This window comes from Nanorana parkeri, unplaced genomic scaffold (genome assembly GCF_000935625.1).
Source record: "Nanorana parkeri isolate BGI_ZX_2015 unplaced genomic scaffold, ASM93562v1 scaffold1922, whole genome shotgun sequence".
NCBI lineage: Eukaryota > Metazoa > Chordata > Amphibia > Anura > Dicroglossidae > Nanorana > Nanorana parkeri.
In genome coordinates, this window is record NW_017308190.1 from 41021 (window position 1) to 61546 (window position 20526).

Below are 20526 nucleotides of genomic sequence, written 5' to 3' on the forward strand. Positions count from 1 at the left end.
GCAATAGCCAATAGCAAACTAGCTATTGCACCCGCCCTCTGCTGCTGCCAATCACTAGAGGGGACCTGATGGAGAACTGCAGGTCCCCTTTGCTGATTGACAGCAGCAGTGGGCGGGTGCAATAGCTAGTTTGCATTTGGCTATTGCAAATTGAAATAGCCAATAGGAATCTAGCAATGCATTCCTATGGTGAACATTTTTTTTTACTCTGATGGCAGCCAAACGGCTCCATGTCAGAATAAAAAAAAAGGCAGGGAAAGTTTTACTCTGCTCGATCGAGCAGAGTGAACCTTTCTTGGAAAAAGTGTTTCTCTCCTAGGCGGCCGGGAACGGGAGACTCCCGGAGCGCCCGGGAGAGTTTGCTGTCTGGAAATCAGTGTCCCTGGTAAGCTGGTAACCAGGGACGCTGATCTCTCTACAAGTGGCCTGAGCCAGCCGTGAAATGACGGCTTGCTCCGCCCAGCTGTCAGAAGCAGGCTGTTGGCCGGCCAATGGCCAGCCATTCGGCCAGCTTCTGCTTTCAGCGCGGCTCAGTCGAGCCGAGGCATATGCCTTCGGCTTGACTGAGTCGCTCGGCCAACTTCGGGAGCGGTACGGGCTTTAGGGAATAGCCCGTACAGCAGCCCTTCGGTTCTACTGAACCGAAGGGGTCCTGAGGCCGAAGCTAGCCGAAGGATCAGCCAGATCCTTTGGCTGCTTCGTGAATAGACCCCTATGTATTAGACTGTCGTTTTTGTTCATGTTCATTTATACTGGAAGCTGGAATAGCTGCTCCAGTAGGACGTAGTGAGGGACACTACTGTTAGTTAGCCTCCTAAGGTGGAGTAGGCCTTTTTATTTATGTTACTCTTGAGTTTCTGCTGGAATTAATTTGTTTAAAAAGGGAAAACGTACCCTGTTGATAAAAATAAACTTTTTATGTTGAATGCAATAAAGCCACATTTATTGCCAATACTGATCACAGACCAGTGACTTTCAAACACTGTCTTACAATGTAATTAAGTTATATGCTGTTAAATAAGTTTGAAGTATTGGAAAGTCACTTACCACTGCCATCAAACAGGGGTCCCAGCATGTCAGTGAACTAGCAAAATGACTCCTTATAACACCGTCTTCAGTTATCCTTCCTATGATGCCAATGCAGCATGGAAACACTTCTGTATTCACAGTGCTCAATTTCCTCTGAAACAAAAAAAAGTAGGTCAAACCTTTCTGTCTCTCCTGAAATAAACTATACCTGTGCCTAATTTGTGTCTTTGAAAAGGGAAGAGCTTGAGCACAAAAGAGTGCTCTTTATTCTAATCCCTATACCTGCGTTGATGTCTGAACATATGAAACACTAGAAGTCCACAACTGGATCTTAGTATTGATATGTTATAGTAGCAATTTAATTCTAAATTTTTATTGTATATGTAAGCATTTCCTTCCAGTCAAAAGACACAGCATCAGATTTTTCAGCTGTAGGTAGAAGCCAGAAAGTTGAATCACTCACTTGTTTCATAAATAATAAAGTACAGAAACTGGCAATACAAAGAGTTTATATTATATTGATGTTTCTTTTTAGAAAATAATTGGGTTGTTTGAATACAGGAGTGATCTGAGGGGCTAAAGAAATCTCTAAGGCTGGGTTCACAATTTTGTGATAATGCCTGCATGTTATCACACAACATCATGCAATACGCTGAATTAAGGCGGCCAATCCAGAATTTTATGTACTGACAGTAAGTGGGGCAAAAACACACCTGAACCTTTATTGAGAATGCAAAGCACAGCAACATACTACTGTGCTTTGCAGGGTATTACAGCACAGGTGGGTTGCCTTAGTGCAGTGAGGTGCCATTCAAAATTAATGACACCCCAGCGCACTGCTGCACATAATGAGCATTACCATTACCACAGTGCAATAGTGTTGTTTGGCTCTAACACATTAAACATGCAATATCATATCAATCTCACAGTAAAATCCTTTCCTTGCAGTTTATTGAGCGGCACAGGATTCAGAGACATCATAAGGTTTTGGGGTACTAACAAGGATTTGAACACTGGCAAAAAAAAACCTGACCAACGTTGTATAGACCATCCCACATCCAGTATACAGTAGGTATAGCCCAGCCCACTTCCACTATCCAGTTTTGTAATAAAGCTGTACTGAGAGCAATACTATAAACAAAGAGGTGTGGGACTTGAGTCCCTCAATAAACTCCAAGAAAAGGATTTTACTGTGATTACAGTCTTTGAGGATCACATAATTCAGAGACATTTGGGATGTCCAAAAGCACTCTAACTGAGGGGTGTGAAACACCGGAAACAAAATGCTAACAGGCCCACTAAAATTTACAGAAAAACATTGGGACTGTCCTGCAGCTTCATGAGCTGCCTGAAGGACCTTATGCCTAAAGCTGGCATCAGATGAGGCCTGTACATCCACCTGATAAAACTCAGAGAAGACCAGGAAGCAGCATTGCATTCTGGGAAACAGTTGCCTGCTGCCAAAGATGATTATTTCTACATCAGTCATTCAACCACAAGTTATCAGGGGGTAGCTGTGACATAAGAAAGCAAAGCCCTGCTGCTCTACCAATAAGGCTGTCTCCACACAGAGACACAGTGTAGTAGAAGGCATGCTAAGTCAGTGACCGGAAAAGAGCAGCTGCATGGAGACAACAGGTAATATTGGTGACTAATCTTTTGCCTATTTTTGGGCATAGATTCCAATCATCACTAACCCTTTTATGAGCAATTTTTAGATTTTATTGAAGCTTAGTCACCCAGACCAAGTTTAGCAGTGTCGGTATGCATCAGTTAATTTGAAAATAACTATGACTAATTTTTCTGATTGGCAGAAGGTCTAAGAACTAGGTACACCCAAACATATGCAATCCTGGTTCTCTTCTGCAAAGTTAATGTTTTCACAACAAGGGGCATTTTACATTTGGACTTATAAAGTTGTTTTGCATTGTATGCTTTACTTCACCTTTCATATCCTATATTATATTGAAGCCCTGCTTTCGAATGTTCACATTCTGTGTATTGGCTGTCCCTGCACATTCATCTCGCTTCCTAATTATGCAACTAATCTTGATAAGTAGTTTCATCTTGCTCATCTTTTGATTGCATTGTATCACTTGTCTCCTTTCTCATAACTTGCTAATTGTCTGTTTTGTTATATAAATAAATTATATTCAACTACAAAGTTATTTTGCAGCCACAAAGAAGTTAGAGACAAAGTCACCAATGGCAATTTTTAATAATCTAAATCTTCACTCTTAAATTGTTATACTAGATGAAGCATTACCTCTCACAGTTTACTTGATCCCCGGTGCACAGGAAGTTAGGTAAGGCTATCATAAAAATTATATAAAAAGTGTACCCATTATGGAACAGGAAGAATAATGAAGGAATAATTAGATAGTGACATAGTAGGTAAGGTTAAGAAAAGACACAGGGGTCTATTCACAAAGCTGCCGAGGGCAGCCGAGTGAATGACCGATCAGAAGTGAAGTGAGCACTGTTCGGCTATTCACTTCAGGCTGGTACGGCTGATTTCAGCCGTACATTGGATGAAATCAGCCATACATCGGCTTGCTTCGTGTGGCATCGGATCAGCCGAACATGCTCAGCATGTTCGGCTGACCCGAAGTGCAGAAGGAGTTCGACTCAGCCGATCCAACATCTGGATCGGCTGAGCCGAACCTCCGGCAGGCTTCACACTGCTGTTCGGGCTATTCTTATAGATCCCGAATAGCAGTGAGAGAATAGCCGAATGCCGCTGAGCATTGTCCTATTGTCCGGCGGCTCTGCTGCTGTAAACAAAATTAAAAAAAAAAAATTTAAAAAATCTCCCGGGTGCTCTGGGAGCCCCCCGCTCCTGGCCGCCAAGAAGAGAAACCACGCTGTGTCTTTTTTTTCTTTATTCTGACACGGAGCGATGTAGTTCATCAAATTCAAACTATGTGTGTATGTGAGTTTAATTGTGTTTGATCCAGAGGAAGGTAAAAAACACACAAGCATAGGCCAATTTGCTGTAATAGTTACAAAAAAAATAATAATAATAATAATATTCCTTCTCAATCCCATAATTGGTAATTGGATAAATGCCTGGATCAATCTCGTCTCGAGTTTAAGAAGTCCCATAGCCCTGTATATTATGCTAACTGAGAAAGATATCAAAAAGTTTTTTCCATTCATCCCCCACCCTCAGCTAATACTATTTCCTGGGGAAGAGTTTCACATTTTCATTATTCAAACAGTTAAGTACCCCTTTCTCAGTTTGAGAATAAACCTATGGAAGTAAGCCTACAAATATAAAAGTGCTAAAAAGTAGAGTTTTTTTGTCAGAATAGACATCCCAAGTCTCTTCTACCAAAAAAAAAAAACAAGTAGAAAAAACAGCGGTTTCTAACCTCCAGCAGTATTTTATCTCATGCACCATGCATTGTACTACTCCCTTCCCAGCATCTGCACTATGCCAAGAATGGAGCTGGGTGCTCGAGGACAATTTAATTCCTGTGTGCATATGCAGGAGTTATGTCATCATAGGATTGGTGATCAATAATGATAGAGAAAATACAGGAGCTGAGTGGGTCTAAAGAAGAGGAGACACAAAAGCTGGGTGGGGACAATGGATGAAAATAAATACAAAGGAGCTGAGGAGGGATGCTGAAGAAGAGCAGAGACAAAGGAGGTGAATAGCAACAATGAAACAGAGCAGAAACACAAATTATGAGTGGGTCTGGTGGAGATCAGGCACTCTGCCAAAATAGCAGTGAACTGTGAAAATAAGTATGCTGGTTGTTTTTCATTTTGTGTACAAAAGGGTTTCCAAAGTCAATAGAACAGAGAAAAGGAACTAGAATGGACTGGTAAACTACTTTAGGAGATGAATGGGTAAGTTACTTCAGTATCTCATATATTGTTTTGACCTCTGATCTGATATTTAAAATATATGTATGTTTTGGTACAGACTATGTAATATGTTAACACTACTGAGACTTGTCTATTTATAGAATTTTAAAATTGTTTGTAATACAACTTGTTGTATCATAATTATGATTACATTTATATCATTTGTTTTACTATTTAACCTTAAAATACTGCGAGGGGAATTTATCAAAACTGGAGCAGACATTCTAGTAGCAGCTGTGCACTGCAACCAATCAGCTTCTATCTTTCATTTTCAAATCTTAACTTAACAAACTAAAGAGAGATGCTGATTGGCTGCCCTGGGCAACTGCTCCAGATTTTGTCTGCTCCAGTGTTGATAAATTCCCCCCAGCATGTTATGGACTGGAGGTTTCTTTGCTCACATGTGCCTGTTTTGTTTCTCCTCTGGGGGCCGTCGGATGACGATCAGTTTGCCTTATAGGTGCCATTCACCCATCTGCAGTGATTTTTGTGCTGCCTGGGAGGAGCAAGACATCAGGCATCTGATTGTTGGGCTATATCAACGAATTGTCATCTACCAGAGGTGGGATATGGAGTCATTGTTTCAGCATTTTGACTATTGTGTCCCCATATGGGATCTCTTACCATTTATGGGCGTGTTTACCGTTATTTGGTCATTTTGGGTTGCCCTGTGAACTGCTGACCTCTTTCCCTGTCTTCCTGTTCTGGTTCACAATGTATAGCCGTCTATATAGCCATCTGTACGCCCTCACGTGTGCGCATCTGAAGTGCATTCCACTAATGTGGGGAGGAGAACATTTGCTGCTCATATTGGAAAGCCTCAACACATATGCTATGCTATTTGAATCGACAGCAGGTATTACTTTTATATATTACCGTTACAATATTGGAGATCCTCTCTTTTTATTTTTTTTGTTCATTGTTTTCTGCTTTTTGATTGCTTAGATTATTTTGAATCTAGTTACTTTTTTGCCTCATATGTCTCCAAACTAGTGGCCTTTTTTGCCCCCTTTTTCTTTTTTTTATAGTATTTTTAAATACCTCTCCTCATTGCTCGGTTTTCTCCTGCAGCCCCCTAGGGGGAACCAAGGTCGTGACTATTGGAGCCTCTGCAGTCCTGTTTTGCTCACTCCAATTGGAGAATAGCTGTTGCTATATTCATATAAGGTTACAATCATCCACAGTAAGATGTTGTCATTTTATACACCAAATCACCATGTTGTTGTAATGGAATTATGATTTTCTAATGGTACTTTATGTTACCTTATAGTCATATGTTCCTGCTGATGAAGCCATGGCTTTGGCGAAATGCATAGAGGATGTTCCACAACAGTAACCATCCATTTATTCCAACTAAGGACTCACTACTCCTACCTTGTCATCATCTCTGTATATAAGGTTTATGCTTACCAAGTTTAGGTTGAGCACCAATATGCATATATGTTTTCATGTTTTGTATTTTTAATGTCTTTAATAAAATATATTTGTATACAATTTAAAGTGTCTGTGAAGGTCCTATAATCACTTAAAAAGACCTCCATGACTTCCAGCCCTTAGCCTTTTGGCTTCCGAACTGTCTCTTTTGTCTACATATTGCTTAATGGGTGTGGCTGTAGGACCTTCCCCTCTTGAACATAATCTCATTACTAAATTATGCTGCCTGTATGCATTGCAAGACTTAGAGGGTTATTCACAAAAGGGTGAAGAGTTATGAGAAGGCAGGAGAAGTAATCAATCTGGGACAACATAGCTGATTTTGGAAAAATTCTTCAATTAAGCTCATTTCTAGTTAAGCTATGTTGTCCTAGATTTTTTTTTACTTTTCCTGCCTTCTCCAAACTTTTCACCATTTTGTGAATAACCCTGTTAATGTTTAATTTTGATGATGATATCTTTAATATTTACATTTAAAAATGTATGCTGCCTGTTATATTATATTCAAACTTAAAGGAATTCTTACCAGAAGTGAAGTAAATGAGGAAAGCAATTCTGATGAAACAGTCCTGAAATAAGGATTCAACCTGGGGATGAATAAAACAGCAAGGCAGACTATGAACAGCTATAAGAGAAAATGAACTGGAGGCATGAAACACATCTGACACCGATAAATATCTTTCTAATGACCCCCTGATTGATATGGGTGATCAGATACATTTGTTTTCTGTCACTTGAAAGACTATCTCACAACACATTGGGTTCATTGGGTTATAGTAGATCTGTCATCTTGGCATAAACTTACCCTTTTTAGATTAAAACATCAAATAAATTATATTTTAGTTAAAGGTAGCAAAAGTTCCTTCCAATAAACTCTTTCCCCTTGCTTCTGCTATACACGGCCTGTGCAACCTATTTCTGTTTTTTAAAAGTTTCCTGATAAATAGGTTTTGCAAGGTAAAAGGGGAAGGTCATCACAAGAGGTAGAATGTTTGTGCAGGTTGAGTAGTAAAAATTGTTCTATATATCATAAAATGAAAACAAGCATTTGCAATTTATGAGTACTAAAAACATGAAACTTATAGTAGAAGTTCCATATATATGCAGGGCCCACACAGTGAAGATCTTATTTAGATATAAGAGCTAAAATGTGGAGTGTGGGGAAAACTTTGAAATACAATTTTACTAAAAGTGAAGTTGTCCTTTTAATACTCGTTATAATTTTCTTTGGCTGCAATAACAGCAGTGAGTCTTATTTTGAAAGGTCTGTAACAGCTTTGTGCATCTCAATCTTACTCTTTTTCACAATATTGCTTAAGCTCTGCCCAATTGCCAATTGGATTGTGATTTTGGTCTTTAAAGAAGCCATTCCATACATTTGATTTCCTAATGGTAATTTCCACATGGTGGGATATTATGTAGAAGGTGACCCTTTGTTTATTTGTATTTATGTAAGTGTTTTCTCATTGCAATTGAATCTGGCTCTTAACATGTATTTCACACAATAATTGTATGAATTTTATGTGGGGTTTTTTTGTATTAGCATACCTACTCCTGGTACCTGAAAAGTCACTTAAACTATGAGTGATTTGGATTGATTTACCAAAGGCAAATAGCTGTTCAGTTTGCAAGTACATTTTCCCTTAGCTTAGGTGAAGCTCTGCTGACCTCCATCATCCAAACATGTGCAAGCAAAAATGTTCTTTTTTTTAATTTTCATTGCACATGATTGGGCATTCTCTGCAAAGTGAAGTTTCACTATATTCCCCTAAAAGGCGAAAACTTTCTTGCAAAATAAATAGCATTTTTTTGGGTTTAGTAGGGCCCGGTTTACATCTGAACAGTCGCAGAAACACACACAAACACAAACCGTGCTTGCAGTATCATTAATTTCTGATGGCACCCCAAATGCGGCCAGCAATTCGAGCCATTTTGACGTTTGAAATCAATGGGGCCGCACAGCAACCACGGCACACAGTCCCGTGCAAACGTGCACATATGTGCAGTCCCGGGACACAAGGTCCTGGGTCAGCGATATGTGAACCAGGCCTAAATCAACCCTACTGTGTCACTAATTTGCTTTATACACTGAGCAGCTGTTGTTAAAATGTTTAAAGACTGGACTGTCAGCTGAAAATCTGGGTCTGAACGTGCGAATTGTGGCCGTCAGCGACTAGTCAATGTTAGGGCAGAACGGAGAGTGGCAAGACTGGTACAAGACAACAGAAGGGCAACAGTGCAGTGTCAAATTCCTTGCATCACCTTTCAATATCTTGTGGAGTCATGAGGCGGCCCAACAAAGTCATCTCGTGGAGTTATCTCGTGACCCAACAAAGTACTGATGGTACTTTGTACCTTTGTACTTTGTACAAAGTACATAATAATCTGGACACTCAGTGTATATGTCCCCTACAGTGTTTTGCACAGAAGCATATTAGTTCAGTTTTAGTGGTAGATTTACTAAGTTGTTTTTGTAGATGTTAAAATTGAAAAAGGTTTAGTGCATAAGCACATTGGGAAAGAGGTAAGGTGCAAATCAGTACAAAAGTACACTGGATTGTATTACTCTAGATTAGGCTATAATCTCTTCTAGATCTGCCTCAAAGTATCTGATGGTTAATATCAAGATCACAGGTGGGGCTGCCTGGACTGCAGATTTCTGGCTCTTCGATGATTAAGGCAGGGGGAATCTTTGCATCTTTCTATGTGCCTAGGCCCAATGTCTAGTAGAAACAGATGTGCTTATTTACTAAAGGAAATAGGCTGTTCATTTTGCAAGGGAATTTTCACTTTAAAGGTTTCTCCTTAGTTAAGTGAACAAGGTGAAGCTCTGCTCACTTCCATTCTTTTATTTTCCTTGCATGTGATGGCAAAGTGCAAATTTCCTTTCAGGTGAACAGCCTATTTGCCTTTAGTAAATCAAACTCTTAATCTCATCAGACTATAGAACATTTCCCCACATAATTGCTGTGTTTCCTGCATGCAAAATCTGTATGGGATTCATTATGGTTTTTTTCTCAGAAATATTTAACTTTTGTATACACACTGGATTTGTGGATTATCTGGGTTGCCATGTTTTTATGAAAAAGCTACAGTGGGGTCTCCTAATCATTTTTCATTTTTTAACAAAACTGACCCTAAAAAAGATTAAGTCTGGTATTAGCAGCAGGGAGCTCATATTTAGACAAATGTTCTGTTCATCTCTAGTCTCCTAAGAATTTTTTACAGATATCAGCAGATTAAAACCTAGCAGTGGTCCGCACAGTGTAGATTACAGACTGAATGCACCTAGGAACTGGATAAAGCTTGCAGTGAACTAATAGTGGAACACAGCCTATAGTTAAAGTTATACTCTCAAATACTGATATTTTAAAAGTAAGCCCTATACAATGGCCCCTTATGGCCCCTGGACCAGCACGGTAGGTGTATGTGGCTTGGCTGGAGGGAGTTCAGCACGCTTCCAGTGACTGATCTCCCCTCTGGTTACTGAATCCAGAAGTGGCAAAGGTTTTGTCACTTCTGGTTTCAGACTGTCATTTTTCTAGCTGCTGTGGCTGAAGAAGAAGCTGGTGAAGAATGGTCTGTGCTTCCTCAGTTCAGTGGGGTCCATAGGTGAGATTAGTCCCTAATGGACCCCTGATGTCTCCATAAAAGGACCTGGCACTAACTCTGTGCTTTCACACTGGTACCCCCCCCCCCCATGTGATAGCAATAAAGCTAAATTTAAAAAAAGTTTAAAGAAGTAGTGACATCTGTTATAGTTTACAAAAAAAATGATTTTATATCGTTTGTGTGCACTAACATTATTCTCCCAAGGCCTGTGCTTTCAGAAAATATATAATTGTTTGGAAGTTTTAAGCAGTTTTCTATCCTACAATTCAGATTTTAGCCTGTGTGTGTGTAAAAATCAGAAAAAATTGGTGAAACGGTCAAAGGTTATCTAACAAAAACGTTTTTTTTGGGTGGGGGTAGATTACTGAGTGGTTAGAATTGTGCTGTCGTTTTTGTTTTGGGATTTACTGATGATATGACTAGTGTATATTTCACTAAGATATGTAAATGTATATCTGGAATATTGTCGATATCAAATCCTGGTGTCGCCGATTTATTGTTTCATAGGATGAACATACTACATGATCATTGCTACTATTTCATGTGCATTTCTGTAACACTGTCACAATGTATCACAGTATGTTTATTTTTCATCTCCAAAATAAAAAAAGTTAAAAAAAATTGTGCTGTCAGGCTTTTTGTAATGTCTTTGTCCCTGTGGGGTAAATGTATGCTGTGTCTATTGTCATAGACAATTGTTATAGGTTATAATTGAATGGGAAATTTAAAGAAGAACTCCAGGCAAATTTTTTCTTAACCCTTGCAGTGGGGCTACCCCTGCGCTACAAGGGTTAAGGGCTTGTTTTTCATCTAGGTGCTAAAACAAACAAGTTATACTCACCCAATCCTCCTTGGACCAGTCCTTCCAGCCTCTCTCCCCCTCTGCACCATAGGTCTAATGCCTCATGAGTCATGACATCCAATACACTGTGTATCGGACATAAGGATGGCGAGACATAAGATTGCCAAAAAATAGGAGAAAGGGTGGAATGCCAGGTGCAAGGTTAGGGTGAGTGTAACTTTTTATTTTTGCACCAAAACTAAAATAAGCACGTAGCCCCGCTGCAAGGGTTAGGAAAAGTTTTTTTCCTGGAGTTCTCAATGTAAAAAAAAATAAAAGCAATGATCACTAATACAGGCGGTGAGGGGAAATCTTCCAGTGTGGCCAACAATGGGATTTACCCTCGCCTCCTCTTCAGGACAGGAAAGGAAGTACAATCTTCATCACCAGGTCAGAGACAGCAGAAAAAAAATAAATGTTTCCCTATGCTATTCACAACTCAAAAATAAGTTTAGATACACTTTAAATATTTGATATTAACAAAAAAATGTATGTTATTAAAGTGATATTTGTGTAATCACACTAAGGAAAGCTTTTTTTTTTCAAAACAGAAGTTGAGAGTAAAACATATAATTTCAGAGCTTTACAGAAACCAGTTATGTTTCCACACAGCATCTATTTACTACAAATGAAACACAATAAGAACAGAAGCTTTTCATGGACTGATTTCTTCTTTGAAGTAGTGCAGAGAGCTGTTTGTCTACATTTCCTCTAATGCTCCACAAACATCGACTTTCTTGGTAAAAGCTGTCTTTTAGCTGTGTATGACAGAAAAGTCAAACTAAAGTGCATTACCTCTGCTCCTGTGTCAGGCTACACAGTATGTCCATGGCTTCACCTGCTCTCCCATCCATTAGTGTCACATATTCTAGAAGACGTTTCAACAGCCTAGACGATACAAGGAAATGTCAGCCCAAAAGAGTGTTCATTGTTATTTTTAGATAAAGAGATATGGGAATAAAGTGATAGGATTCTTGAAAGTATGTGATATGCCTTATCCAGAATGTACGGTATAGCCATAAAGTGTGAATGCTGGCTCCTCTACAATACAAGAGCAACATAGGAATAAACGTAAAGCTGACTACAGAAATAGAAGATTACAAATAAGATTGACAAAACATATAGACCCTCTCAATAGTTGATACACTCATAACTGGTACTTCAGTTTGGCATAAAAGCAATCAGGTGAAGATGAGTCACGTACCAACTTGAAATATGTTTTAGGATGATTAAGCAAAAATGCACTTTCCTGTGTACCCAGAGGACCCTTGAACCCAAAAACAAGCTATAGGCACATCCTCCCTTTGTAGCTGTAACATACCTGGCATTGCCTTTAGAAATGTATGGAGCACCTCACTTACCATAGCCAAGTATCTCACTCATGATTTCTTGCATCCAAACTTTAAAAAAAGTTTTGTCTTTACATACACATTTTTTTTCTTTTGATTATAAGGCTAAACAATATGTGCACTTTACCCACTGTGAGTATCTTTTACAGTAGATCCAAAGGGAAGCACCCATAGATAACTACTTGTATTGTCAGATAATCTTAAAGTGACACTAAATCCTAACAATGCATTCAAGTACCCTAACTATTAACAAAAATGTATTTTAATTGTGTATCACTTGGCTGTTGATCCTGACACTGATCCAAATCATCCCTGAATTCACCCTGACACTGTCTATCCTTCGGGAGGGGGGGGGGGGCTACTTTTGTTCCCAATGGTCCCTGTGTGTGTTGTAAAGTAGCCACCTCTCCAAGTTCGCTCCCCTGATAGACTAAAACTTCTGTACAAATTAGATAACTGAATGCAAGCTTGTAGCTGTGGCTACTTTACAACACACACAGGGACCATGGGGAGCAAAAGGATCCACCCTCTAAAAGCAAGGAAAATTTCAGCATGAATTCAGAGTGATACACATATAAGCTACATTTATGTTCCTAGTTAAGATACTTTGAAGCATTTTTAAGAATTAACTCTAGTTGAGTGTCACTCTAAATGCACCTGTGGATCCCTAAAATTCTAGGTGCTCTGTATTGAAAATATTAACCACTTCCTTGACTTATCATCATCTCATCTCCTCCAGCCATGGATGGCCGTAATGTCCCATAGGAAAACATGGGATGTAGAAGGAGACAAGACTGAGCCTAACCAATCTTAATATATACATGATGAGCACCTATAATTTGCAGATCTTGGTATACTCTGAAGATAACTTTAGCATGTGAGATGCCACCTGGGATTGTTTGATCCTGGAAAGAAATTACAAAGTAGGGTGAGTCCCTTGGTTTACTTTAAAAGTGTTCACTCTAGTTTTGAGATTGCTAATTTTTTTTTTTTGATTACTTATTTTCAGACACCATATTGTATTTTTTATGATAATATCTGATTGTTAGAGAAGCCATCATCAAATTAAAGGATAAATAGGGGGCTTGTGGGGTGCTAGAAATGAAGCCAAGCTTGACTTTATATAAAAAGTCAAAATTGACTAGATCTACGCTAGTTATCCAACAATGTATGAGGGGTCTTTGCTGAGGACATACAACATAGATTTCATTTAACCAATGGGTATTTTATAATGCTATGCTAGTGTGGTTTCTCGTGCTTATCAACTCCTTCCACAGCTGAAATTGTTGAAAAGAAGGAAATACAATGGCAGCAGTTAGAAGGAAAATTCTAGAAAATCAAGAAAAGTGAAAGCAGAAGTTATGTCTAATTTTATTTTGCCTCCTTGGTTTCTCTCCCTCTCTTCCCACCTTTTTAACATGCTAATATTTTTTGTTTAAATAAGAGCTTTCAATTTTAATTACTTACCTTGCTTTAGACCCAATAAATCCATCACTGTGCCTCTTTGAAATGGAGGCAGACCAAGGCTCTAGGGAAGGGATGGTAGGGTGCTATACATAGCTTCTTGAAAACATCCCAACACCCTGAAGCAGTACTCATCTCAAGAGTAAGACCTGATGGAAGCAGTGGCCTGGCTCTTGGGATAAGTTATGCAATTATGAAAATGGGCAGGTGTCAGTCTGAAAATGTAGATATTTTTAAGCATGCTGCATTTGCATGCAGAATGCCCACAGTAATGTCCACAAGTGATGCTGAGCCTTCCTGGTTAAAAGAACTGAAATCCAATAAACAAAATGGGATGGGCCAGGGACAGTAAGGCTGCAGAGGAAAATGTTAAATAATGCTGGATGGCCTCCAGCCAGGAAATGAAGTGGGCTCTGACTTGGTGCATCTTCTAATTTTCACTGTGAGAAACAAGTGCGAGTAAGCATTTTCAGTACAAAGAGCCTGTAAAACTCTGCAAGACCAAAGGTAGGGATGGAGCTCAACGTTAATCATTGCATTATGGAGGATCACACATATTGCTTCACAGTTTATCTTCTAGATCTGGGGCTGTTAGGAGATCTTTTTTTTTACATAGGGAAAGAGTTAAAGGAGAATTATGAGGCGAATGAAATCACTCAGCCTCATAGTTCTAGCCGACCTGCCGACCTCAATAGATCTGGAAGTGAGCGAACACATAGAGTCACCGCTCACTTCTCGACCTATCCCTGCAGAGAGCCGTGACTGTCACTCACGGCTCCCTGCAGGGATTCCCCCCTCCCCTGTCCAATCCTCCAGCGCTGAATGGCGGAACGGACAGGGGAGGAGGCGGCACAGCTGGCTCTGCCTCTGGATAGGCAGAGCCAGCTGTCAATCCCGCAGCTGGGTGGATCTTGACAGTAATGTCGAGATCTGTCTGGGTTGCGGTGTCTCAGTATACCGCGAGCTGTAGCTCATGGTATACTGAGCTTAAGGTAAGGAGGATGCGAGTTTGTGTCCTCCCGTTACCCTTTGGAGAACTATGGGGGAAAAGCCCTGACCCCATAGTTCTCCTTTACATAGTTACATAGTATTTGAGGTTGAATAAAGACATAAGTCCATCAAGTCCAACCTATTGCGTGTATGCATTTATGTTTGAGCAGGTGTGTGCGTGTATATGAGTCCATGTTTGATTTTGCTATTAATTGTACTTGTATCCCTTTATGTTATGGTCTCCAAGGAACTCGTCCAGGAGTTTCTTGAAGGATTCCACACTCTTAGCTGAAATCACTTCCTGCAGCAGAGAGTTCCAGACCCTAACCACTCTAACTGTGAATAACCCCTTGCGCCCCGTGTGTAGAAATGTGTTTCTACCAATTTGTAGTGGTGCACTCTGGTCTTTGTTATGGAGCTAACCGTAAACAGTTTGTTAATAATGTTGCTGTCACCCTTGAACAGTTTATACAAAGAAAATCATGCCCCTCTTAATCTCCTAACCTCCAAAGAGAACATATTTAATTTTAACAACCTGGTTTCATAGTTCAGGTCAGGAGTTTGGTTGACCTCTGCTGGACTTTTTCCAGCTCAAGGGCATCTTTTCTTAGTATTGCTGACCAAAACTGGACATACTCCAGATGTGGCTGAACCAGTGATCTGTAAAGTGGCAAAATTATAGACTTGTCCCTGCAATACATTCCCTTCTTAATGCAAGACAGGACTCTGCTTGCTTTGTTTACAGCAGTCTGGCACTGTGAGCTGTTCTTCAATCTGCGGTCTATAATGACCCCCAAATCCATCTCCGTTTCCGACTTCCCTAGTGGCATACCCATAAGTATATAGCCCATTTCCCTATGTTTAACTCCAAAGTGCATTACCTTGCATTTATCGACATTGAACTTCATCTGCCATACAGTTGCCCATTCCCAGAGTTTATCCAGGTCCTCCTGTAATGTTACAATGTCTAAATCTGTGTCTACTACCCTCCCAATTTTCGTTAAATCAGCAAACACTGAGACATGGCTACTCACTCCTTCACCGATATAATTAATAAACAGGTTAAAAAGCATGGGGCCCAGCACAGAACCCTGGGGTATGCCACTCATGACTTCAGCCCAGTCTGAAAAGGTGCCATTTATCGATACTCTTTGTACGCGTTCCTTTAGCCTGTTTTCCATCCACGTGCACACTAATTCATCTATGCCTATAGCCCTTAGCATGTATAACAAGCGTTTATGTGACACCCTATCAAATGCTTTGGAAAAGTCCAGATATACTACGTCCACCATCCTCCCTCCATCCAGATCTCTACTTACCTCTTCGTAAAAGGTTAGCAGGTTGGTCTGGCAAGAACGATCCTTCCGAAATCCATGCTGGTTATCAGTTATTGTGCCATGATCCTGGACGAATTACACTAAGTAGTCCTTAATAATTCCCTCTAACAGTTTACATACTATGCATGTCAGACTAACTGGTCTATAGTTTCCCGGTTGGCATTGTGACCCTTTTTTGAATATAGGTACCACATTTGCACTTCGCCAGTCACTTGGCACTCTACCAGCCATTACGGATTCCTTAAAAATGAGGAACAATGGTCTCGTTATCTCCTTGTTGAGTTCCTTGAGTACCTTGGGTTCCTTTAAATCCTCTGCCAAGTTTTTACAACTGCCTTTTTCTCTACTGGAGAGATTCTTCTCAAATTTGACAGCTGTGATCTTCACTGGTACCAGGAAGATTTCCATTCACCTTCTGTTCCAATCACAACAGCTTAATCGCCCTATTACATCTGAAGAGTTAAACTTAGTAATCAAAGGCCTACCTAATGGCAAGGCCCCAGGCCCAGACGGTTTTTCTTATTTGTACTACAAGATATTTACCCCCATTCTTACTCCTTACTTATTAACATTATATAATGGCTTTCTGGAAGCCTCCCCTATCCCCACTTCTATGCTTGCCTCTTACATCACAATAATTCCCAAACCTCCTAAAGATCACCTGGATTGCTCCAACTACAGACCAATTGCTCTGTTGAATTCGGACCTAAACATATTTTCTAAATTGTTGGCATTAAGATTGAGTCCCCTTCTTCCTTCCCTGATACATATAGACCAAGTCGGCTTTGTCTCAGGCAGACAAGCGGGAGACAATACAAGACGTACGATAGACCTCATAGAAATTCTAAATCTTTCAGATACGGAATCTGTGATTTTGACCTTGATGCTGAAAAGGCATTCGATCGCCTTAGTTGGCCATTTCTATTCTCCACTTTAGAATACATAGGGATACGGGTACCATTCCTGGATGCCATTACGAACCTCTATTCCACCCCTTCCGCAGCTATCAAACTTCCTTTTTCATTATCTTCTTTCTTCCCTATACGTAACGGTACCCGACAGGGTTGCCCTCTATCCCCTTTGTTATTTACCCTTTGTATTGAGCCATTAGCAAACTATATTAGGAACTCCACAGACATTTCTGGCGTACAGGTTAAAGGACGTGCTTTTAAACTCTCACTTTTTGCAGACGATATTTTACTGACTTTGACTAAACCATTTATTTCACTACCAAATTTACATAGGGAACTGACTAGTTATTCTTCTATATCAGGGTACAAACTCAACTTAACTAAATCAGAAGCAATGCCAATCCAAATCCCCCAGGAAGTACTGTTATCTCTTCAGTCTTCCTTTGAATACAACTGGAAAATAGATGAACTAAAATACTTGGGTATCTATCCTACCCCCCAGACGACCTCCCTATATAAGACCAATTATGTTCCCTTATACCGGTAAATTAGAGATCTTCTTCTGAGATGGAGATCACACCGGTTATCCTGGATTGGTAAAATGACATCAATTAAAATGACGATTTTGCCAAAATTGCTCTACCATTTTGGGACATTACCTATTAAAATCCCTATACAGGACCTTAAAATAATACAACGTCTATTGCTTCAATTTACATGGGATAATGCTTCTCAAAGGGTCGCTAGGACAGTGTTAATAGCTTCTAGATTGCAGGGCGGACTGGCGTTTCCGGATATACACAAATATTATTTAGCTGTTCACCTACGCCACTTGGCTTCCTGGTCATCTTTAAATCCGCCCAGTAGATGGGCAGAAATAGAAAGTCTCTGGATTTCACCACTACATTTAAATTCTCTTCTATGGCCCGATCTCCAGCCTTCACATGTTCCCCCACTTTTATTTACCATGCAACATTCTAAAGATATCTGGCACTCTGTAGGCTTTAAATTTAATCTTAGTTCAACCACTACACCAATTAGATCATTTTTATATACGCCCCTTCTTCCGGCTACACTCAATCAACATATTGCTTGTCCTTGGTCAGATCAATCTCTTCTACGCTTTAAAGACATAATAGACAAAGTAGATAGGACCCTACTGCCATTTCCGATTTTACAAACTCAGTTTAATTTACCAAATAGATCCCTCTTTACATCTCTCCAGATTAAACATTTCGCATACACAGTTTCCTCTTCACTTATTTTTTCACCATTAACACTATTTGAAAAACTTTGCTTAGAAGGTCCCACTCGTAAACACTTGACAACAGACATTTATAAATTACTTAACTTTATTAGTGTTGTTCCTTTCCCGAAGCATAACAATATGTGTAGATGGGAGAGGGCTTTAGGCCGGACACTGGACATGGAGGAATGGGAGGATATCTGGACTAACGCCAGTAAGACCTCCATCTGTACTTTATACCAGGAAAATCAGTACAAAATTATATACCATTGGTACCGTACCCCAGATTTGCTACATCATATGAATCCCTTGCTATCACCAGCATGTTGGCGATGTATGACACTAAAGGGCAGCTTACTCCACATATTTTGGGAATGTCCCAAGATACGTCCCTTCTGGAAGTCTATAATGATTATGCTCCAAAGATTAATTGATAAGACTATACCAGACGACCCCGTATATTTGCTTCTAGGCCTTCCTATTCCACATTTTTTGAAATTTACTACCAAATTCATGAACCATGTCCTCACTGCAGCAAGATGCCTTATAGCCTTAAAATGGCGACAACCTATACCTCCATCTTATGAAAAATTATTGCGAAGGATTCATGATATTCATAATTTGGAATATCTAACGGCTCGATTGCATAATACTATTCCCGAATTTGATAAGGTGTGGTCCCCCTGGCAAATACTCAAGAGAACTAGGAGCGATGCCACGCTTCTTGATGTTCTTCATTTCCCGTGAGTACGAGTATGAGTACGAGATAAGATTTCCCCTTCTTTTTTTTTCTCTCCTTCCCCTCTTTCTTTGGATTATACTATTGTTTAATTTAATTACATTACTTTATTTTTGTTTCATACACCTGTATCTATGTTAAAACCTAAATAAAAACAAAATTGATAACAATCACAACAGTCAACATGGGGCATTATTCACACTTTTAGGTTAATTTACTAAATGCCAATAGGCTGTTCACTTTGCAAGGAAATTTGCAGGGGAAGTTTAGTGAATGAGCTGAAGCTCTGCTGACTTCCATCACCCTATTATGTGAAACCAAAAATATTTTTTTTTAAATTTTATCTTGCACATGATTGGGTATTTTTTGCAAAGTGAAGTTTCAGCAAGCTAAGGGGAAACTTCCCCTGCAAAATGCAAATTCCTCTGCAAAGTGAACAGCCTATTTGCCTTTAATAAATAAACCCCTTTCTGTCCTATTAATGAATATTAACAGGAAGTGAAAGGGCACTATCCCTAAACAGGAACACAGACAGCAGTGAGAACATGCTAAAACCAGTCCCTCTACAAATGTATATAACAAAAACCTATATACATTAAAATTCAATAGAAAAAGGATAAACTAGAAGATTTGGTTAAATAAAAATATAAGTCCAGTGGAGAACATAGATGCAGTGTACTCCTATATTGTTTGGATGCCGAGAAATGCAAAAACATGTGTGACCTGAATGAGGAGTGATTGTCTGCTTAGTTGCAGTATTTCCATTATGGACTTGTCATTGCCAGTTACTCCACCTGCTATTGGCCACATCAAGGGAGAGATACAGATGCAGGATAAGCATCTATTGTAAAAACTCACATTTTATGTTTATTAAGTAATTGTTTTTTGCTGTATATAGTTGGCTGTCAGCTTGCCCTCCTGGCTCAATTGAATATTTCCTGTTTGGTTTGTTTTTCATTCTATCTTTAATTTTGTATTATTTTACTATCTATGATTAAAGATTAAGATGTTCTGATATGCTGTGTGAGTGTCTCTTGTTTATATTTTTCTTTAGCAATACAAATCTGACAACCACCCCTCACGCTAACCTCAAATAATAAAAACATATATTTCTGTTTTTTCAGGAGTTAAAAAAAGTTGGAGCTTCACTTTAAAGATGATAGCATTGATAGCATTGAATGATATCACTAATATTTCTAAGCAAAACTAAAAAAAAAAGAAACAAGCACAATTAGAGAAAATATTCCATGGGGCCATTAAGAGAGGTCTACGTTTGTGATTTTTGAATTATAACTGTGTAAATGTACACATATTTTATAAACAATGTTTGCAATCGAATGTGTATTGCATGCTTGATGATGCATGACTGTGATGTTCTGTAGAGTTAATGATACCAATGCGTTTTCTTTGATTTGCTGGAAATGTATGGGTAGAGGACTAATTTTGAGTCTTCTTGTAACTTGTTGTTCATATCTCTCAGTAACTAATTTACATTAGAATCAGTTTTATCTTTTATGCCTAGCTGTGGTCTGCATCATTTCAGTTTACAAAGGAACAAATATAACCCAAGCCTACTGGCTCAGCAGGGAGCTTTTGTTATCAGTTTTAAAATGCTTCTGATTCATAAACAACCCATTTTTGATGTTCTTCCAATTGCAATATAAGAAAAGAATATGTATCCTGTTAGAATACATACAG

General features: G+C 39.3%; 1 protein-coding gene across 1 annotated transcript in view; it reads right to left on the bottom strand.

Moving 5' to 3' along the window:
- Nucleotides 1-20526, bottom strand: part of TTC12 (tetratricopeptide repeat domain 12) — a 101115-nt gene that overhangs the window by 23378 nt on the left and 57211 nt on the right. Inside the window, exons 12-14 of the mRNA XM_018572060.1 lie at nucleotides 11588-11680; nucleotides 6866-6926; nucleotides 1048-1182 (exon numbers count right to left, since the gene is read on the bottom strand). Coding sequence (XP_018427562.1) covers nucleotides 1048-1182; nucleotides 6866-6926; nucleotides 11588-11680 — 289 coding nt within the window. The remainder of the gene's footprint in view (nucleotides 1-1047; nucleotides 1183-6865; nucleotides 6927-11587; nucleotides 11681-20526) is intronic.